This window comes from Neoarius graeffei, chromosome 12, assembly GCF_027579695.1.
Source record: "Neoarius graeffei isolate fNeoGra1 chromosome 12, fNeoGra1.pri, whole genome shotgun sequence".
In the NCBI taxonomy this organism is placed as follows: domain Eukaryota; kingdom Metazoa; phylum Chordata; class Actinopteri; order Siluriformes; family Ariidae; genus Neoarius; species Neoarius graeffei.
The window spans coordinates 1,614,044-1,635,182 of record NC_083580.1 but is presented as its reverse complement, the minus strand read 5'-3'; the positions used below and the strand labels follow the sequence as shown (position 1 = coordinate 1,635,182).

Genomic DNA, 21,139 nt, shown 5'->3' with positions numbered 1-21,139 from the left:
AACTGGTAAATGTCAGCAAATGGCTGCAGTATAAGAGCAATAAAACAATCAGCTCCATCATGTCTAAAGTGTTGCATTACTGATCGATCTTGATCTCTCTCTCTCTCTCTCTCTCTCTCTCTCTCTCTCTCTGTCCCCCTCTCTCTCTCTCCTGTACAGATCATGATTGAGTTTTGTCCTGGAGGAGCTGTAGATGCCATCATGTTGGGTAAGAATATCAGACTTGTTTATCTAAACCCTTTCATGCATCATTCACAAACTTCTGTGGTGCTCTAGAATATTTGTCAAACTTTATGTAAACTTTATACATAAATAGGTAAAACATTTTTAAATACAAATTTTGTGCTAGAATCCACTGAGCATCTTAGATTTTTAAAAACTATTTTTTTTAACCCTACTTTAAAAAAAAAAAAAAAAAAAACATTTTCTTTCCAGATATTATATTTTCTATAATTATGGTCTTCAGCCTTAAATATTTTATAACTGACAATTTTTGGACATTGGAAGGTTTGTTTGTTTTTATTTCCTACACATTTCCTTTTTGATATAAATAATATTTAGACAAAGTAAAACTTCACACATCTTGCAATCTAAAGAGCCTGGATGTGATCAGAATAATTTATGCATTAAAGGGTTAAAACATTACTTCTATATTATGCTTTTGCTTAAAAATGTGTTGAATCCAAAATCCTAAAATGGGCAATATACTGTTGGACACGAATATAAGTAATTGTTATATAAATGAAGAGATAATGTATGTAAAGAAAGTGTCCATGATGAGCAGATAAACTGTGTGTATTGTCAGTGCTCAGAGATGCTGTTTATGGGCATCGACAATGAAAAGGTCTCCGCCCATGCTCAGATGCGTAGAAAGGAGCAGATAGACATGTAGATGGAGCTCAAATCTTCAGCCTGTAGATGGAGTGCGTTTATTAACTTTTTTTTTTGTAAGTTTGGCTTGCAGTAGCCTTTAAATAAACAACATGGCTGCTAGAACAGTGTGGTTGTGTGAATACAGCCTTCACTTCACTCCGTCCTGTAAATGCTGGCACGTCTGGAAACATGAATAGAAGCTTTTGAGGAACTTTTCTGGCTTGAGTCTCATTTATAGGAATATTAATTTCCCTCATACAGGCTTTCATTCATGATCAGCAGTGTTGGCGTGTGTAGGTGCAGTGTGTCTTCTGGAGAAATTTGGAAAAGAAATTCTGGAGAAACCTCCTATGTTTGTTTATTCTATATTTGATCAAAAATACTGCTGCTGCTCAGTGTCTCCAGTCAGTCACACAATTTCATGAGTCTTTGGACAACAACCATCTAGAGTAACAATTAAAAAAAATAGCTCTTTCTAAACAGTTTCCTTGAACTTAATTTCTTCTGTTTATAAACTTGCTAAGGTCTTAACATAGTTTGAAAATCCTCAGGCGTAATCCATGTGATGTTCAAAATAATTTACACTTGTGTGGATTTTTTAAAATTTATTTATTTTTTTTGTTCCTCTCAGAGTTGGACCGGGGTTTGACGGAGAAGCAGATTCAGGTGATCTGTAAGCAGATGCTGGAGGGTCTAGTTTACCTACACGGTATGAAAATCATCCACCGGGACCTGAAGGCAGGAAACATCCTGCTTATGCTGGACGGAGACATCAAACTCGGTCTGTACATTACTACTGTTATTAATAATGATAGTAGTAATAATAGGTTAATAATGTACAAGAATAGACATAGTATTTGATGCTAAATACAATAAGAACAAACTTTTATAACTTACTACAGATTATAGATCACTGTCATTTATTTAATGTTTCTGGAATGAGTCTCCAGTGTCAGCGCTTTGTACAGTTAGGTCCATATATATTTGGACACTGACACAAATTTTCTTTTTTTACCTGTTTACTGAAACATATTTAAGTTATAGTTATATAATGGACATAAAGTCCAGACTTTCAGCTTTCATTTGAGGGTATCCACATTAAAATTGGATGAAGGGTTTAGGAGTTCCAGCTCCTTAACATGTGCCACCCTGTTTTTAAAGGGACCAAAAGTAATTGGACAATTGACTCAAAGGCTATTTCATGGGCAGGTGTGGGAAAGTCCTTCGTTATGTCATTCTCAATTAAGCAGATAAAAGGCCTGGAGTTGATTTGAGGTGTGGTGCTTGCATTTGGAAGATTTTGCTGTGAAGAAAACATGCAGTCAAAGGAGCTCTCCATGCAGGTGAAACAAGCCATCCTTAAGCTGCGAAAACAGAAAAAACCCATCCGAGAAATTGCTACAATATTAGGAGTGGCAAAATCTACAGTTTGGTACTGTACATCCTGAGAAAGAAAGAAAGCACTGGTGAACTCATCAATGCAAAAAGACCTGGACACTCACAGAAGACAGCAGTAGTGGATGATCGCAGAATAATTTCCATGGTGAAGAGAAACCCCTTCACAACAGCCAACCAAGTGAACAACACTCTCCAGGAGGTAGGCGTATCAATATCCAAATCTACCATAAAGAGAAGACTGCATGAAAGTAAATACAGAGGGTTCACTGCACGGTGCAAGCCACTCATAAGCCTCAAGAATAAAAAGGCGAGATTGGACTTTTGCTAAAAAAAAACATCTAAAAAAGCCAGCACAGTTCTGGAAGAACATTCTTTGGACAGATGAAACAAAGATCAACCTCTGCCAGAATGATGGCAAGAAAAAAGTATGGCGAAGGCATGGTACAGCTCATGATCCAAAGCATACCACATCATCTGTAAAACACGGCGGAGGCAGTGTGATGGCTTGGGCATGCATGGCTGCCAGTGGCACTGGGTCACTAGTGTTTATTGATGTGACACAGGACAGAAGCAGCCGGATGAATTCTGAGGTATTCAGAGACATACTGTGTGCTCAAATCCAGCCAAACTGATTGGTTGGCGTTTCATAATACAGATGGACAACGACCCAAAACATAAAGCCAAAGCAACCCAGGAGTTAATTAAAGCAAAGAAGTGGAATATTCTTGGATGGCCAAGTCAGTCACCTGATCTCAACCCAATTGAGCAGCATTTCACTTGTTAAAGACTAAACTTCAGACAGAAAGGCCCACAAACAAACAGCAACTGAAACCCGCTGCAGTAAAGGCCTGGCAGAGCATTAAAAAGGAGGAAACACAGCATCTGGTGATGTCCATGAGTTCAAGACTTCAGGCAGTCATTGCCAACAAAGGGTTTTCAACCAAGTATTAGAAATGAACATTTTATTTACAATTATTTAATTTGGGGCGGCACGGTGGTGTAGTGGTTAGCGCTGTCGCCTCACAGCAAGAAGGTCCTGGGTTTGAGCCCCGGGGCCGGCGAGGGCCTTTCTGTGTGGAGTTTGCATGTTCTCCCCGTGTCCGCGTGGGTTTCCTCCGGGTGCTCCGGTTTCCCCCACAGTCCAAAGACATGCAGGTTAGGTTAACTGGTGACTCTAAATTGAGCGTAGGTGTGAATGTGAGTGTGAATGGTTGTCTGTGTCTATGTGTCAGCCCTGTGATGACCTGGCGACTTGTCCAGGGTGTACCCCGCCTTTCGCCCGTAGTCAGCTGGGATAGGCTCCAGCTTGCCTGCGACCCTGTAGAAGGATAAAGTGGCTAGAGATAATGAGATGAGATTATTTAATTTGTCCAATTACTTTTGAGCCCCTGAAATGAAGGGATTGTGTTTTTAAAAAAAAAAATGCTTTAGTTCCTCACATTTTTATGCAATCATTTTGTGCAACCCACTGAATTAAAGCTGAAAGTCTGAACTTCAACTGCATCTGAATTGTTTTGTTCACAATTCCTTGTGGTAATGTACAAAACCAAAATTAGAAAAATGTTGCATCTGTCCAAATATTTATGGACCTAACTGTAAAAGTCAGAGCTAAAGCTGTAACTTTACATGTTCCATCATTATCCGGACAGAGGAGTATACTCTTCTTTTGTGGTTTATTGGTTTTTGCCTTTCTTGACTTTGTAAAGTGCTGTGGTGTAAGAGGAATAAAATGCTTGTAGATGTGCTGTTAAGGAAAATAATCAGCACATGGTGTAACTTCACTCTCAGCATGGACTTTCTGTAAGAGAGTGGCGGACATCGTACAGTACCGATATAATTTTCATCATTGTTCTCACTTCGGGGTCAAATTTTAGCCCAAAGACAAAACTGGGTACATTGATGGAGTTCGAAATGCAGCTGTAACCAGCCAAAACGATACGCTTACATCCCGCTGCGCTCATTAATGGCTTTTTAAAATGTCAGGCCAAGAGAAGTAGAACAGAATGCACTCCTGTTTCCGTCATCACAAACCAGAATAGAGCAGTGAGCTGAAAGCCATAAAACCCCTGTTACCAAATAAATTGCAGGTTTACTACACTTATAACATCTTAAACTTTCATTTAGAAGATCCCGGTCATTCATTTAAACTTTTTTATTTATGTTACTTGTAGGAGATGCTTATTCACAGATATTCTGATTAAAATGAGTGATTTTTAAGACATAAAAATCTGCTCTGCTAATATTAACGTAAAGTAATATTTTAAATAAACTTTGTCCTGTTCCATCAATCTGTCTCGTGTGTGCGCGTGCGCACACGCTATTTTCATTGTATTTATTTATTTATTTATTTTCCCCAGCTGATTTTGGTGTGTCTGCAAAAAACACCAAAACTCTGCAAAGGAGAGACACTTTCATCGGGACTCCATACTGGTGAGCGCCATTATAGTGTGTTACACCATATCTGCATTTATGTTGCGTCTCACTGTGACCTTGAGCTTGGGAGTTGATCTTAAACTCCTGCTGCTTGTTGACCTTCCTGATTTGTGTGTCACTTGTCATGCTGTCTGATAATGTTTGACCTGTGAACTCTCACTCGCTGCACATAAATTACATCCACTTCAGCAAAAAGAAAAGTCACATGACCCAGACTCCCTGATGTAGTCAACATTTCGTGGTGATAGAACCGGGAACTGATTTTATTTAATTTCATTATACATCATAAATCTACACAAAACCCATAATATTGAATTCGGGGAGAGATATGTAGTTATGAGTATTAAAAAACAAAATTCTTAATTTCCCTGAGGGAACCCTCCCAAAGGGATTAATAAAGTTTTATCTAATCTAAAAGTTAAAATTGTGTGCCAATTAATATTCACCGTAGGTACTATGAATCCTTAAAGTTAATTCTGCTTCAACCGGATGCCACCAGAAGTAAGAAGTGTCATGTGACCTCAATATAAATGCACCTGTTCGTGGAAGAAAGCAGGTGTGGCTGCCCCACCCCCCTCAAAAAGTCTAAAACATCAGCAGCATCATGAAGACCAAGGAGCGATCAGAACTGGGACAAAGTTTTGGAAATGTTTCATCAGGTTATATAAAATATCCTGAGCTTTGAACCTCCTGCAGAAGAGCATTTAAAAAAAAAATATATATAGAACTGTGACTCTGACTTAAACTGAATATCTGTAGACTGTAGAATTAAGTCAGTGACCAGGTAAAGAGGGGATTAGTCAGAGAAGCAACCAGGAATAACTCTCGATGTGATGCTTCTACCACCACCATGCTTTATATATTCGTACATGTAGTAAGGGCAACGTCATAATTGGCCACAGGGGAAAAAACAAAAAACAGTTGCTACAGGAAAAGCAGAGTTGAATGTTAACATGACTGATATGTTTCTGTCTTAACATATTTACTTGGTGAGTATAATTTTTTTTTTTCATCATTGAAGTGACTCTTTTTTTTTTTTTTAAAGATTTTTTTTGAAAAATAAATAATTTAAATATTATTGGAAAAATGTGTTGGAGGAAAGCACACTTTCCTCCAACAGGAAGGGAATCCTATAAATACAGTTTACTGTAAAACTTTGAAATTTGAAGCAAAACGGGTCCAGTTTTGTAGCAATATCATAAAACTGTGATATACTGTAGGTTGGACATGTGTAGGGATTTAAGCATTATATATGTGTAACATGTCTGAACTGGAGCTATTAAAGTTTAACCTGGAGTGTATAAATCCGGAGATGTGTACAACATAATTCTCTCCTTTCAGTTTGCATTTAAACCAGTTACACAACTTGTGCTACTCTCTAACTGTACGTCATTTATACATCTGTACTATATTTATCAAAACAAAACCACTTCCTCTGGGTATATGTGTTCACTCCGAATGAATGTTCCAGTGTAAGCACTGATTGACAGACCTTGTGCAATCTGATCTCTGATTGCTGGGGGGGGGGAAACAGCCCAGCTGTGTACCTTTGGTCCATGGAATAAAGAACAATATAAGAGGGAGAGAGATTATATTATTATAGATTATTAACAGATGAGTGTTGAGAGACCTGGTATCAGTTTAATGTTATCAGTGAGTGTAAATAAATAAATTATATGGTAAGCAATAATGCGTGGCAGAAATATCAGATCATGTGCATTAACACTTCAGTCTAATCTACATATCTGCCTGGAAATAAATTAAAACAGTGGGTCATATTCAGATATTTAAAAAAAAAAATTATACAATCAACAATGTCTTGCGATAATGGGTGATTTTATCTTCTGGTGAGCGATATGGCTAAGATATTATATTGTGATTAGGTTTGCACCATGTTGCCTGATTTGCTAAAAGAAAAACGGCTCGTTTCTTCACACTATTTACCATCCAGTGAAGGCATGTTTTTAATTTGGGCACAGCCATAAAAATTGTTTTTAAATGTACCTGGTTTGCTCCTGCCTCAGTAAATCAGGGGTGCTTCAGCTGGGAAATGCTTTCTTCAAGCTGAGAGAGATTGTCCATGTTGTCTATACAATGGAAATAGCACTTGCCAATATGCTAGTACGCTAGTATCTTAGCTTGTGAAAATGGTGTGCTTCAGCGAAAGTGTTTTTAACCTCTGGTGTGTGCTGTGCACTGCAATACATGACCTTAATACAGCATCTGCATATCAGTTGAATAGAAAGAGGAGTGTCTGTATTTTTGACTGTACTGAGGATTTCGAAATACCATCTACTGTTATACCGCACAAGCCCACTGGTGATACTTCAGAACATGATCACGATACACAATGTGCACAATGATGTGTCTTTCCTGAGGTTTTGCTACCCAGTGCAGGTTGCCACAAAATGCGTGTAACAAAGGTCTTGATGTCAGCAGTTGGGAAGCCATGGCCTAATGGTTAGAGAAGCAGCTTTGGGATGAAAAATTTGCAGGTTTGATTCCCTGGACCAGAAGGAATGGCTGAAGTGCCCTTGAGCAAGACATCTAACCCTCACCTGCTCCCCAGGCTGTGCTGGGTATGTTGTACGTCGCCCTGGATAAGAGCGTCTGCTAAATGGCAGTAATGTAATGTAACAGCATGACGTCATATGGCATACTGACTCAAGAGTTACTGCTCACTCCTGCTGCATGTGCGTGACCTTACCACACACCGTTAATTTGCAACAGGAACAGTCTTGGAACTTTTTGATCGCACCTCGTTGTTAGTCATCACAGGCTGTGTATAAAACATTAACACTAGGTATTAGGTGAAGAAAAGAGTGAAGTTCTTAACTCCGTGTGTGTTCCTGTGTTCAGGATGGCTCCTGAGGTTGTGATGTGCGAGACCTCGAAGGACGCTCCATATGATTACAAAGCAGACATCTGGTCTTTGGGAATAACGCTGATTGAGCTGGCTCAGATCGAACCTCCGCACCACGAACTCAACCCCATGAGAGTCCTACTGAAAATCGCCAAGTCTGAGCCTCCCACACTGGACCAGCCCTCTAAATGGTGAGACAAAGAAACCCAGATGTCGCTGTTCAGCTGGTTCAGTGACTGATGTGTGCAGTCAGTGGAGCTGAATAAGATTTGAGGGTTTTATTATTTTTTTTCTCCTCTCCTTTGAACCCATGCACTATTCCCACCCATCTACATAAATCTCCACCCTCATAACCTGTAGTGGTTAATTATATAGTTGGCATTAGCAAGGACATGGAAAACTAATCCTGCCTGAACAGGGGCTTAGTCACTAACACTGATACAAATTAATTCTTTCTCTTTCTTTCTCTCTTCCTTTCTGTTTGTGAGAGTTTGCACCCATAAAGCTGGTACAAATCAATTATATTAAAATCTTACAAAGATGTGGCTTAGAACATTGCAACATTTTTCCTTTCTCAGTTTTGTGCAATTTTTTTTTTCCATTCTGTCTTCCTTTATTTCTGGATTAGTGGCAAGATGTACCATATCATAGTATTACTTAGACAAGATAATGAATACACATTATAAATTTAGTGTGTTCCTGTAATCTTATGATTTGTTATTGTCTGTATGTGTGCTTTTTTTATTAAAAAAATTTTTTAATTGATTTTTTTTTTTTTTGAAGGTCAACCAATTTTAAGGATTTCCTGAAAAGAGCACTGGATAAGAATCCTGAGTCGCGCCCAACGGCCTCTCAGCTCCTTGAGGTGAGTGTGTGCTGTTTGTCTCCTTACACTGGTTTGGCTTTACACACAGTGCTGAATGGGGAGGAATAAAAGAAGGTGGTGTGAGTGTGTTTGATATGCTCATGTCCCAGCTGCCTGTTTGGGTTCATTTAAAGTGGGCGTCATCACTTCCTGTTTAGGTTTGGAGGATGGAAGGAAGGATGGTAATTTGCATATTTTCTCTTTGAGGAGGGATGAAAGGAAGCACTTTAACTGGATTTTACTCGGTTCTTTATTAGGAACATGTTTCAGCAGTTTTATTCAACTTGCAGATTCGTTTTGTTCTGTTTGCTGAAATAGTGACTGTGACACTGACTGTGACAAAGCACTTACACTGGAGACTCCTTCCATAAAGCTTACTACCAGTAATAATAATAATGAAATATTATTGAGATTTTTCACTCTGAGTGGGACTATAATTACAGGTAAACACTGGTTTTAGTAATGTGCTTAGAGTTTGAGATGAGTGTATGTAGCTGATGAATGTGAAACGGGGTGTGTGTGTGTGTGTGTGTGTGAAGGTAGTGTTAACAGGGCTGTGTGATGATGGGACACCAGAGTCAGGGACAGGCTAACAGATGGCAAGTGTGTGTGTGTAAAAAAAATAAAAATAAATGTGTATGTATGTCATGTTGTCTTTTGTTGTCAGTCACCGTGTTCCAGATGTTGAGACACAAGGTTGGATAGTTTGCAGCTTCATTCAGTAACAAGCAAAGCGAAGTTAGCAGATTCTGTACATGTGCGTGCTCTCTTGCTCTCTTTTGGTTTGTCTTGTCTGTTTTTTTTTTTCCCTCTCTCGTATATAAGGGCTGTCCTAAACGATTAATCTAGTGATTATTTTTTCAATTATTTGACTAATCTAACGACTAATATTTTGATTAACCTAATAATTTTATTGCAATTATTTTCCAGTTATTTATTTAATAACAATTTGCCCCATCCAACACACACACACACACACACACACACACACACACACACACACACACACACACAAAAAAAAAACCCTCTGAAATTTTAACATTTCAATATTTATTAAAACATTTCTTAAACACCACACTGAGAATTATTCTTTAACAAAACACTTTCCAAACTCAAAAAGCAAGACCTTTTGGTGAGATTTTGGATGCGACATTTTTGAGGGCAGCTTTCACTTTCTCTGTGATGGCCAAATACTTCTCTATTAAATCCATGAAGTGATGATGGAGGGAAGTGCATATCCTGGGTGAAATGTTTTTATCATGTCACAGAAGCCTTCACCTTCCACAGTGGAGACGGGTCTCGTGTCCTTTACAATCATCTGTAAAATGCTGTCAGTAAGGTCTGCAGCCATCTGGGGATCGCAGGGATTTGAGGTCCTTTTATGAAAAAAATCCCCCACACTGCTTTGTCTGCTCCTAAAAAGATTAACATAATGCACATGAATGACAATAGAAAATTTGAAACCTGATGATATAATTTCTAAACTATTGCTGTTGTGTCATGCACCTATTCAGAGATATTGGTCCTCAAATTCAATAGGATTTCTATCTCTAGGATGAAGTTAATAATCACTGCAATATTTTTTACTTAATAAATTGCTTCGGTAGGCCTATAGCTGCTAAAAGACAGAATGATTTCAAAACTAGAGAAACATTATCATTGGCGAAGGGAGCTCATAGTTAGGCTTACATCAGTGAGCAAGGAAGCTACATTCTGTGAAAATAGTTGTAAACGATAATTTGACTCACTCACGGAATAAGTAAACAGAAAGAAAACATAAAATAGCTAAAACAGCGTTATTAACATCAGCTACAGTAGCGGTGCAGAATTTAGTATGATATAAAAAATTACACACATCAATGGATTGACTGTGGTAATGTGTCCAGGCTTGGGTGGAGAAGAGGCAAAGAAAGTAAACAGAACTTGTGGAGTTTTGCTGCCATCTTGACTCACTGCACTAGGGTGTTTCCTCTTGTGCTCTGCATTTGTATCCGGTTAAACCAAAGACAATTGATATAAACGGTCCTATTTGAAAGTTCTGGTTTTGTTCTATGAACATTTACCCTGTAGGGCTTTACACACGTCAACACTAAAATTCCACGTCGAAAAAAAATAAAATTATTTATATATATATCTCATCTCATTATCTCTAGCCGCTTTATCCTTCTACAGGGTTGCAGGCGAGCTGGAGCCTATCCCAGCTGACTACGGGCGAAAGGCGGGGTTCACCCTGGACAAGTCGCCAGGTCATCACAGGGCTGACACATAGACACAGACAACCATTCACACTCACATTCACACCTACGCTCAATTTAGAGTCACCAGTTAACCTAACCTGCATGTCTTTGGACTGTGGGGGAAACCGGAGCACCCGGAGGAAACCCACGCGGACACGGGGAGAACATGCAAACTCCGCACAGAAAGGCCCTCGCCGGCCCCGGGGCTCGAACCCAGGACCTTCTTGCTGTGAGGCGACAGCGCTAACCACTACACCACCGTGCCGCCCATTTTTTATATATATATATATATATATATATATATATATCCGTCTCAGAAACTGGTCTCTCATTTGGGAGATTATGGTCAAAAATAAATTTTCAAATTTTACTATTTTTTTTTTGCATTTACCTAACACTCAATGTTTCTTTTGTCATGTTTAATAAGAGTAAAGATAGTATCTTGCTTTATCTGGCCTCCACTGTGGAAAATTTTTTTGATTACAATTCAAATGCTTTTGTAAAATTGATTTACATATAAAATAACTACATCATGAAGAATTAAAGCTCCTCCTTCACAGATGAGTGAAAATATTGAATAAGTTTCCTCTTTTTGATTGCTCGGGTTAAAAATGCCAAGTTATGATGACTGAATTGATTATTCACTTAAATATGAATAATATGATACAGTTTGGGTATTTGATATGGCGAAATAGGACACAATGGAAAAATCAAGAACACACTGGAAAGATGAGAATAACGGCGGTGGTAAAAGAACAGCGACTGTACCGGCTGAAGGTCGCGCGGGTCTCTGCTGCGGCGCGCGAGCAACGGGACATCACTACCGCACCGGACGGAGCTCGAGGCAGGGGCTGGGCAAAATGACTGGCCGTAGATTCTATCAAAAGTTCGAGCTAAATTGACCATGATTGGAAAATATTGGGCAAAAATACACAAACACTATGAAATATGAAAGTAAGATGAAAAAGAAACATTCTATTGCCTTATACTGCAAGACTAAAACAAAATAAAACTGTCAAAACTCACCTTTTCAGCGATAACGTCCGAACAGATCACCCGCTTAATAGAAAGACCGCAAATGGAAGCACGATCAACTTCTAACTGTTGGAGTGGAAAATTCCATTCTACACATGCAAATTGTTAATGTGTGTCCTTCCCCGCACACAAATAACACGCTACGGTAAAAAATAGACCACAACTCATTTTATAGCTCAGAAATTCATACAAGACCAGCTACCATCGTAACATATTCTGTAAGAAACATATTCTATACCTAACTTTCAGCTTTCGCTTTAAAAAAACAAAATCGCAGATTTATAACTGCATTTTTATGACGTAGTGATTTTAAGTTACTACTTTTGGTGAGGTAGTGACCTTGACCCTGAGGCTTTCCGTTTAGATCAAAACACACGATCGTTTTGGGTTTGCGGAAAATGGAGTTATGACGGTGATCAAATATTTTGCATGATGTTTTATTACGGTTATGATTATTCTGTGAGCGCACCAATCCTTAGGTGTATAAAGTTACAACTTAAAATACAATTAGTGATAACTGTAGACTTTTCAGTGGACTGCAACCTTTTTAAGGGAATGCGATGTAGTCAACCATTTATCATGTCCCAGATCAAGCTGCCATTTTCCACAAATTTGCAGAATTTTTGCCAAATTCTGAATAGAGTATTCACATCAAAGATTTAGTTTTATCTGTATTATTTCCTTCATCATTTTATTTCAAATTAAAACCATCACCATTCAAAACTGTATAGTTTATTGACTGTGAGGATATTTAGTGGGGTACCCCCACAGTACCCAGTTTCTGAGACAGACCTAATAAAATGTATCTCGCATCGCATCACACGGTTAGTCAAAATTATGTTAACACTTAAATGGTAGAAACACGAGCATCATACGTGCAAGATGATTTACAGGATGATCTACAGGTTTCAAAAATCAGTAGAAGGCTAACAGGAAGTGATCGTGTGGTTTCCTCTTGACACAAACGCACTATACATGCATTGTTTGTTTCTTTTGTTCATTTATTTATTCATTTGTTATTTTAAAGTTAAATACATGTACATAAGCAACAGGTTTCCTGATGAGTGCTGCATTTTCCCCTAATGTTATTCCCTAACATGTATATTTTCAACTTTAAAACAACCTAAAATGTCCTCTCTGTAATAAAAATTAATAAAACAAAATTTCTAGTATTAGAAAGAGGAAAAAAAAATTGCAGCCTAATTTTAAATGGTTAGTTTGATTCTGAAAAACAAAAATGCAATAACTAATTATTTGCTTGACATAGAGGTAGTATTTTTAATTTGTGCGCGGGGCTATTTGTCTGGCTTAATGTGGTGTTTTTTTTTTTGAATGCTATTTACTGTGTAGCACTTTGGCTAGCTTTTAATGGTTTGTTTAAATGTGCTTTTTATAAATAAACCTTATTTCATTTTCATGGTTAAGTTCAAATAGAAACTACATTTATTAGTTTAATTTTTTGTAAATTTTATGTAATACAGTCTGAGCATAAACTCGTACTGTCATTTGTATGATATTTCCTCGGTTTGGGTCATCAATGTAAGAGGAATGAGTGGTGAATGAATTGAAGATGTTGGAAGTGCAGTGAAGGTTCCTGTGGGTCTCATCATCTTCCCCTCTCACTCTCGCATGAGCTTCACCTTCACCAGCTGGACTCATTCAATTAACCTGTGTGCAGAGGGGATGAATAATGAATGAACATTATTTTTCCCTCTCTGCTACACTTCTGCTTTCACAGCTGTGTGTGTAACTCTGCCTCCTACCTGTGTACCAACCGAGGCTTGTTTTTCATCACACCCTGAATTAATTCTGCTGACCCGAGTCAATTTCACTCCATGTGTTCTGGACAATTAGATTTCCCTTTATAAAAGGACACATCACGTTCTCATAGTCTCCGCCCACGTGCTGTTGCCTTCCTTACTTACTAGGTTGGCTTCAGCCAGGCCCAATATCATGATCCATATTTGGGCCTTCCTATGCTAGTGCTAGTGGCATCTGAGTGTAGGGGTTGCAACTCCTCCAATGCTGATGGATGGCCAGTCGCCACCTACATGCTGTTGCCTGTATTTGTTTGTTGTTAATGATCACACTAATGCTAACTGCTCCACACACAGCTTTTCTTATAGTGCTATTTTGACTAGTAGTCTCATTTTTAGACATCTCCTCAAAATATGATTTCAGATAATTGGACTGTTGGTCAGGGTGACGCTCGCCACTCACATATATCCTTTAGCTTATGTATACTGAATATGGAAGTCTGAAATTATGTGGTGGTTACCTTCACTTATCTCAGGTTATGACCTGGCCAAGAACTGTTTAGGAACTGGCAAAGACCTCTGGCTAAGACTTGATTTTGAACTGGTTAGGAACCTGCTAAAGGACCCATCTAAGACTTGCCTAGTAACTCGCTAAGACTTTGCTAGGAACTGGCTAGGACTTGGACAGAAACTAGTTAGGAACTTCATGCTAAGAACTGGCTAGAGCCTAGCTAGTGCATGGTGAAGACCTGGCCAAGGCCTCACGTAGGACCTAACTAAAAACTGGCCGAGACCTAGCTGAAACCTGCCATTTGGGACAACGTTGCCCGTGTAGGCTGTTTGGGACACTGACTGTGTTCCCAGTGTAAACCCGGTCTTCTTTCTGTCCTCTTTGTGTCTCTCAGCACCCCTTTGTGAGCTCAGTGAAGACGAATCGTCCTGTGATGGAGCTGGTGGCTGAAGCCAAAGCGGAAGTGATGGAGGAGATGGAAGAGGACAGCAATGAGGAAGCAGACGAGGATGAGAGTCATGACATCACAGCTGTAAGTGCTTCTCTTCTACAGCGTTTTTGTTCTACATCCACTAGTAGGGAGCACATAATTCCCAAAACAAGAGCGCTGACTCATGACTTTGGCCCAAGACCAAAACGGGAGGATCAGATGTCTGTGTTCCAAATTTACTCTCAGAAGCCAAAATGATTAAAGAATATAAATAAATAAAACATCTGGAAGGAATTTGGATCCAAAGCTGATGTCCAGTGGCCTGCCTTCCAAATTCACTGATGCTCCCGGGTGTGTTGCGTCAGCTTGGTCAAAGGTCAACTTTATTTAAAAAAAAAAAAGCCTCAAAAGGTCAAAAAATTTCAGCTTGATGTCTTCATGGCTGTAAGGATCCAATTTTCTGTGCAAGACCTCTCAAATCTACAGAACTCATGATTTCTGATTGCGATATGTCTGTAGGACATCTAACCTCAGGGGGTCAAAGGTCAAAGTTTCAGATTAGTGGTCAGGGGTTAAACTGGCAGAGCGAGCAACACGTCTTGGGGCGATTGAGCTGCGTTTCAGATCAACTGCTTAGAAGCCAGAATGTCTGGAAAAAACTCATCTTGGGTTGTCTGAGTATCAAAAGTCGATGATTAGGGCTGGGCGATTTGACACATGTATCACGATACTCGAAGGTATTTCTTTGATTTGTGATATAAACGTTTGTTAACAAACTGCTAGCAGAACAGGAAAAAATAAACTGTTAAAGGCTAAATCTGATGTCTAAAATTAAAAAAAGTTTTAAATTTAATAGTTAAACATTTTATATTTGCATCTTTAACAAGAAGGAAAAATCTGTAAAATGGTAAGATTTTAATGTTAAAGATTAAGTATGAAATTTTACCATTAAATTAGCTGTTTTTAATTCAAGTTTGTAAAACAATTCAAAATGTGTTAATAAAAAAACAACAATAATCTCAATACTGGCAAAATCTGTGTATTGCAACCTAATTTATTACAATATTGATATTGCCGAGCTCTGTGTGAGCCACATTAAGTGGCATGATTTTATATAGACATTAATGATTAAAATTAAGTCATGCTACTTAAAAATTAACACAGATCATAATCAACTGTTGGGAGCCTGAAGTGCTGAATTATACCTCATTAAGTTGAGGTCAAAGGTCAGATTAGGACTCCCAATCCCATTGGTAAAAATGCGTCCATATCTCTCTCACCTCAGCTTAGTCCATCTCTCTCTCTCTCTCTCTCTCTCTCTCTCTCTCACACACACACACACACACACACACACACACACACACACACATTGTTTAACACTTCCTTTAGCCTATTCTGGCTGAATTGGTGCTCAACTTGTCCCACCCAACTCAGCGTCTCTGTATAAAGTGCTATTTTAAATCTGGCTGGCATTTCACTCTGAGATGACCTTGACTTAAGAAAAAAACACACTATCACAATTCCAGCACTTTAGCTCTGTTCCTCTCCTTTGTTTCTAACAAAACAGCATAATGATTTGATCTCCTGTTGCTCGTTAAACATCCTTAAAGCCATTTGAACAGCTATTTCTGCTCAGCTTTATGACTGGTTGTCTGAAAAGTCAGGAAGCAGTGAGAATATTTAGAGCAAAAACAAGACAGCACGGCTGAGAAAATGTGCAGAGCATAAAGGTGAATATGTGGAGGCTCTAATTAATAAATGCAGATTAAGTGTGTGCAGTTTTACTCATTAGTTCCTCACTTTTTGGACATGCTCTAAATTTAGTCTGTGTTATGATTATTAATAGTCCATTATAATTGTGATTTTATAATAGAAAATTTTTTTTGCTGTAAGGAATAAAAATAGAGTTTGGATTCTTTCATTTCAACATGTCACACTTGTTTCTGAAGTTTAAACACTAAAAATTTTTTTACTCGGAATAATGAAAGCAATATAAAAGCCTATTCTTTACTTTTATTTTTAGTTTTAATTAAAAACTGCACCAATAAAAAAACATTTACAGGAAATTGGGTTTTCAGGGAAGTGATTGTTCCAGAATTCTTGGTTTTCCAACCTGAAAATGTAATCATGCAGATATGTAAAAATGAATTTGGAGGTGGTGGGGAACTATGCGTCAGTAGTAGCCTATGTCAGCACTTGACAAGAAGATCGCTGTTTTGGATCAAATAATTCAGGTATGCACTGCTGGAGTGGCTAATTGGGAGAACCGGGGGAATTCCTGGTGGGCTGAAGGTTGGCGATGCAGTATATTTAACGTTAACATAATAAAGCTGCTTGTTGCAGCGTGGGCTGCAAGTAGCTGTGCTCTGAGCCACGTGCTCTCTCACAACATGCACATGCCCCTGTACAGGAGACGATGAGGGCAGCCCTCTGAGATTCCTACCTGCTTGACTGATACTAGGTTGGTCACATGACAAATGTACAGGTTTACTGTTAGTCAAGAGAGCTGTATTTAACCAATATGTACAGCAAGAAAGAAACGGGGAGAGGAAAAGGCCACATTAAAGGTCTATTAATATTATTGCATGTGTTTTTCAATTTGTCTTGTAGTTGGTGCCTTCTGTGCAATATCTCGTGTCTAAATTTGAAAATAAAGTAAGAGTTTAAACTGTAGATTTGTCGATGTGGATGTCCCAGGTGAGGGTGTGGGCTTCTAAACTTAGTGTAGATTATAATAGTGGGGCAGCATAGCTAACCTATTGTGCATTTTGTGATACAAGCACCAAATTTGGCACAAATGTACATTGACATATGGCGAACATTTTCAGATATTGAGCCACTTGGAATTCTCTCTTCATGTCCGCCATATTGGAATTCAAAATGGCCGCCATTTGAAATCTACATTTGCGCTTATCTGACCTAAACTTCACTTCCCTGTTTCCATTCTGTGGACTGTTACATGAAGAATAGATATTTTTATATTCCAATTAAATTTAAGGTAATACTAGCACTGTGTTTGCCATCCAGACTGGTCCTATTGCAAGAGGATAGTGATGACCACATCAGTGGATTTTATACTTTTCCTCATTAAATAATATTTGGTGCAGGTGATGACCTAATCAATACCTCATTAAGTAAAACGAGATGTGTTGGAATCCCAGCACAGACACTGGAATGAAATGGCTGCCGTACACAGAGATGCTGATTTAAGAAAAGATTTAAGTGGTCTCTTATTTCTTTTTTTTTTCCAGAGCTGTATGTCATGTCTCTACACAAAATAGCCCATAATATTATTGAGAAATTGATTGATCAGTATAGTTTGCAAAATTATTTACAAATAAAAAAATTAATTTGTCAACTATTCACCCTCCATTGGTGTAAAACCCCTAAATTAGTTATGGTTAAATCAGCTGAAAGTTTCCAGAAACTATGAGGTGATTTCCATTCTAAAGACAGTGATTTGATTGTAGAAAGCTCCAGGGTTTATTAGAGAGCATACTTAAGCAAACAGCATCATGAAAACCAATAACCTATGAAAACACGTGCAGGACAAGGTTCTGAAAAAGTGTCAATTAGGGTTTGGTTATTTTTTTTTTTTTTAAAGATATTTTTTTGGGCTTTTTGCACCTTTATTGGATAGGACAGTGTAGAGACAGGAAATGAGCGGGAGAGAGACGGGAAGGGATCGGGAAATGACCTCGGGCCGGAATCGAACCCGGGTCGCCCGCATTCATGGTATGGCGCCTTAACCACCTGAGCCACGACGCCCCCAATTAGGGTTTGGTTATTAAAAAAATATCCCAAACTTGGAGCACCCACAGAGCAATATTAAATCCATCATTTTAAAAAAAGGAAAGAATTTGGTACAATCATGAGGAAGTCATCCACCAAAAGTCAGTGACTGAGTAAGTAACCAAGAGGCAGAGGACGGAATAGATGCTCATTCTTGTTCATCAGCATTATCTAGTTGTTCCAGTTAAACTTTCAGGAACACACACACCTTCTCCTGCTTGCCAATGCAGTCACCTTCACCCTTCCATCCATCCATCCATTATCTGTAGCCACTTATCCTCTCCAACAGGGTCACAGGCGAGCTGGAGCCTATCCCAGCTGACTACGGGCGAAAGGCGGGGTACACCCTGGACAAGTTGCCAGGTCATCACAGGGCTGACACATAGACACAGACAACCATTCACACTCACATTCACACCTACGCTCAATTTAGAGTCACCAGTTAACCTAACCTGCATGTCTTTGGACTGTGGGGGAAACTGGAGCACCCAGAGGAAACCCATGTAGACATGAGGAGAACATGCAAACTCCACACAGAAAGGCCCTCGTCGGCCACTGGGCTCGAACCCAGGACCTTCTTGCTGTGAGGCGACGGTGCTAACCACTACACCACCGTGCTGCCCGTTACCTTCACCTACTTTAGGATAATTAGCCTATTGCATACTGTTGGAACTCCTTCGGGTTCCATATCAAACCTAGAACAACACAGAATCTAATCAATAACTCAAACTTGTCAAAACAATTTTTACTTCACAGACTTTGAGTAAAATGTTGTCTTGTCAAAAATACATGATGATGAATATTCATCTCTCATGAATTAAGTGGAGTACTGTAATAAAGTATGTCATTTTGAAAAATGGATACCAGCAAATATTGTCATGTACTATAAAAATATTTGACCCAGAGGTAATCGCACATGTAGAATTCAAGTGGCGGCCATTTTGAAATCCAATATGTTGGCTAATTTATAAAGATACACAATGCAGATTGTAACCATCGGATTCCTTTCCTCCCAAAACATACATTTGGACACTAGAATCGAGTCAATAGCAGCATTAGACCCAAAGATAATCGAAAATGTAGATTTCAAACAACGGCCATTTTGAAATCCAATATTGCGGCTCATTGGTACAAAATATGCGATGCAGATTGTTACCATTGGATTCCTTGCCCCCCAAAACATACATTTAGACACCAGAATCGAGTCAATAGCAGCATTAGACCCAAAGATAATCGAAAATGTAGATTTCAAATGACGGCCATTTTGAATTCCAATATGGCGGACATGAAGGGAGAATTCCGAGTGGCTCAATATCTGAAAATGTTCGCCATATATCAATGTACATTTGTGCCAAATTTGATGCTTGTATCACAAAATGCACAATCCTTTTGAATATTCGAGGTAAACCGCCCCACTATAATAGAAAATGAAGTGACTGATTATTTTTTCTTATGTTAAATATAAATAATGATATATATATATATATATATATATAAGTTTTGTTTTTTTTGGGGGGGGGGGCAGTTAAACTGTGATGAACCCAAACTTCAAAGTTCCGCCCATCAAAATGTATTGCTTGGACTTTATAAATTTGAAGAAGAAAGATGAAACCTGTATTTGTCACATGCACACTTCAAGCACAGTGAGATTCATCCTCTGTATTTAACCCATCTGAAGCAGTGAACACACGCGCGCGCGCACCCAGAGCAGTGGGCAGCCACCCTACAGCGCCCAGCGAGCAGTCAGGAGTTCGGTACCTCGCTCAAGGGCACTTCAGCCCAAGGCCACCCCATTTTAACCTAACCGCATGTCTTTGGTCTGTGGGGGAAACCGGAGCACCCGGAGGAAATCCATGCAGACACTGGGAGAACATGCAAACTCCACACAGAAAGGCCCTCGCCGGCCGCTGGGTTCGAACCCAGAACCTTCTTGCTGTGAGGCGACAGTGATGATCACTATACCACCGTGCTCGCTTGTTTACCTGCAAGTGCAGGTTTCCATGCTTGTGGTTTGTGTGCCAATAATTGTCTCCTGATGTGGAGATTTAGACATGTTAGTGGGTGTTGAGTGAAAGCTGTAGGTGTTTAGGTTTCGACAAGATGTTTAGCATTCCAGGTCAAATTCAAAAGGATTCAGTTGTCTGTCAGGTCGTTAACGTTAAAACTAACACAGCTATTTTTCTGTTTACTTTATAAACATTGTGTTTTGATTTTAAAGTATGATGTATATCCTTATTCTAACACTGACCAGTTATCACTTTGCACATAACTTCATCAGTGCCTGAAACTTTTTCACTTCTAGATTTAGGTCATGTTTAATTTATATCCATCATCACTGAAATATTTTCTCTCCTTCCTCCAGCCTCCAGGGAAAGATCCCTCAGAAACGAGTCAGACTAGTTTAGAAGGTGACCAGACGACACCTCTTCCGGAGAGTCCCATCGACTCTGAGCCGCTGAAACTGGAGAAAAAGCTCTCTGATGAAGACCGGGACAAACCCTCCAGCTCGGATTCAGGGATCGAAGATGGAAAAAGCACGCCGACTTCGGAGGAAGAAGGAAAAGGGGCAGAGTCTCTGGAATACGAGTGTGAGTTGCCATCTTCATCGCTACCTGTCCTCAAAATGGCAGAGCCAGAACAGCCTAGGGAGCAAGAGGACAGAGCCGAGGACAAGAGCGAGACACCAAGTGTTCCCCTGGTGGAGCGGAGCGAAAGTGTGTGTGAAAAGCATGAACAGGAAGTGAACATTCTGCCTCATGCTAACGGAAGGATGAACAAACGGTGCTCAGACACAGGGAGTCAGGCATCAGAGAATCTCGACATCAGCCTGAGCTCTGTGGGGAATAGAGACAGCGGCTCTGGTAGTGTACGGGTAAGCGTGCGCGTGTTTTTATCTACAAAAAATAGTTTTGGGGATACTTGTGGTTTTAATTTTACAGGTTGTC

At 39.2% G+C, this 21,139-nt stretch overlaps 1 protein-coding gene across 1 annotated transcript in view; it reads left to right on the top strand.

The window, feature by feature from the left end:
• stk10 (serine/threonine kinase 10) overlaps window positions 1–21,139 on the top strand; it is an 80,018-nt gene that overhangs the window by 43,119 nt on the left and 15,760 nt on the right. Inside the window, exons 3-9 of the mRNA XM_060935310.1 lie at window positions 160–208; window positions 1,505–1,654; window positions 4,629–4,701; window positions 7,564–7,758; window positions 8,351–8,432; window positions 14,367–14,504; window positions 20,557–21,066. Coding sequence (XP_060791293.1) covers window positions 160–208; window positions 1,505–1,654; window positions 4,629–4,701; window positions 7,564–7,758; window positions 8,351–8,432; window positions 14,367–14,504; window positions 20,557–21,066 — 1,197 coding nt within the window. The remainder of the gene's footprint in view (window positions 1–159; window positions 209–1,504; window positions 1,655–4,628; window positions 4,702–7,563; window positions 7,759–8,350; window positions 8,433–14,366; window positions 14,505–20,556; window positions 21,067–21,139) is intronic.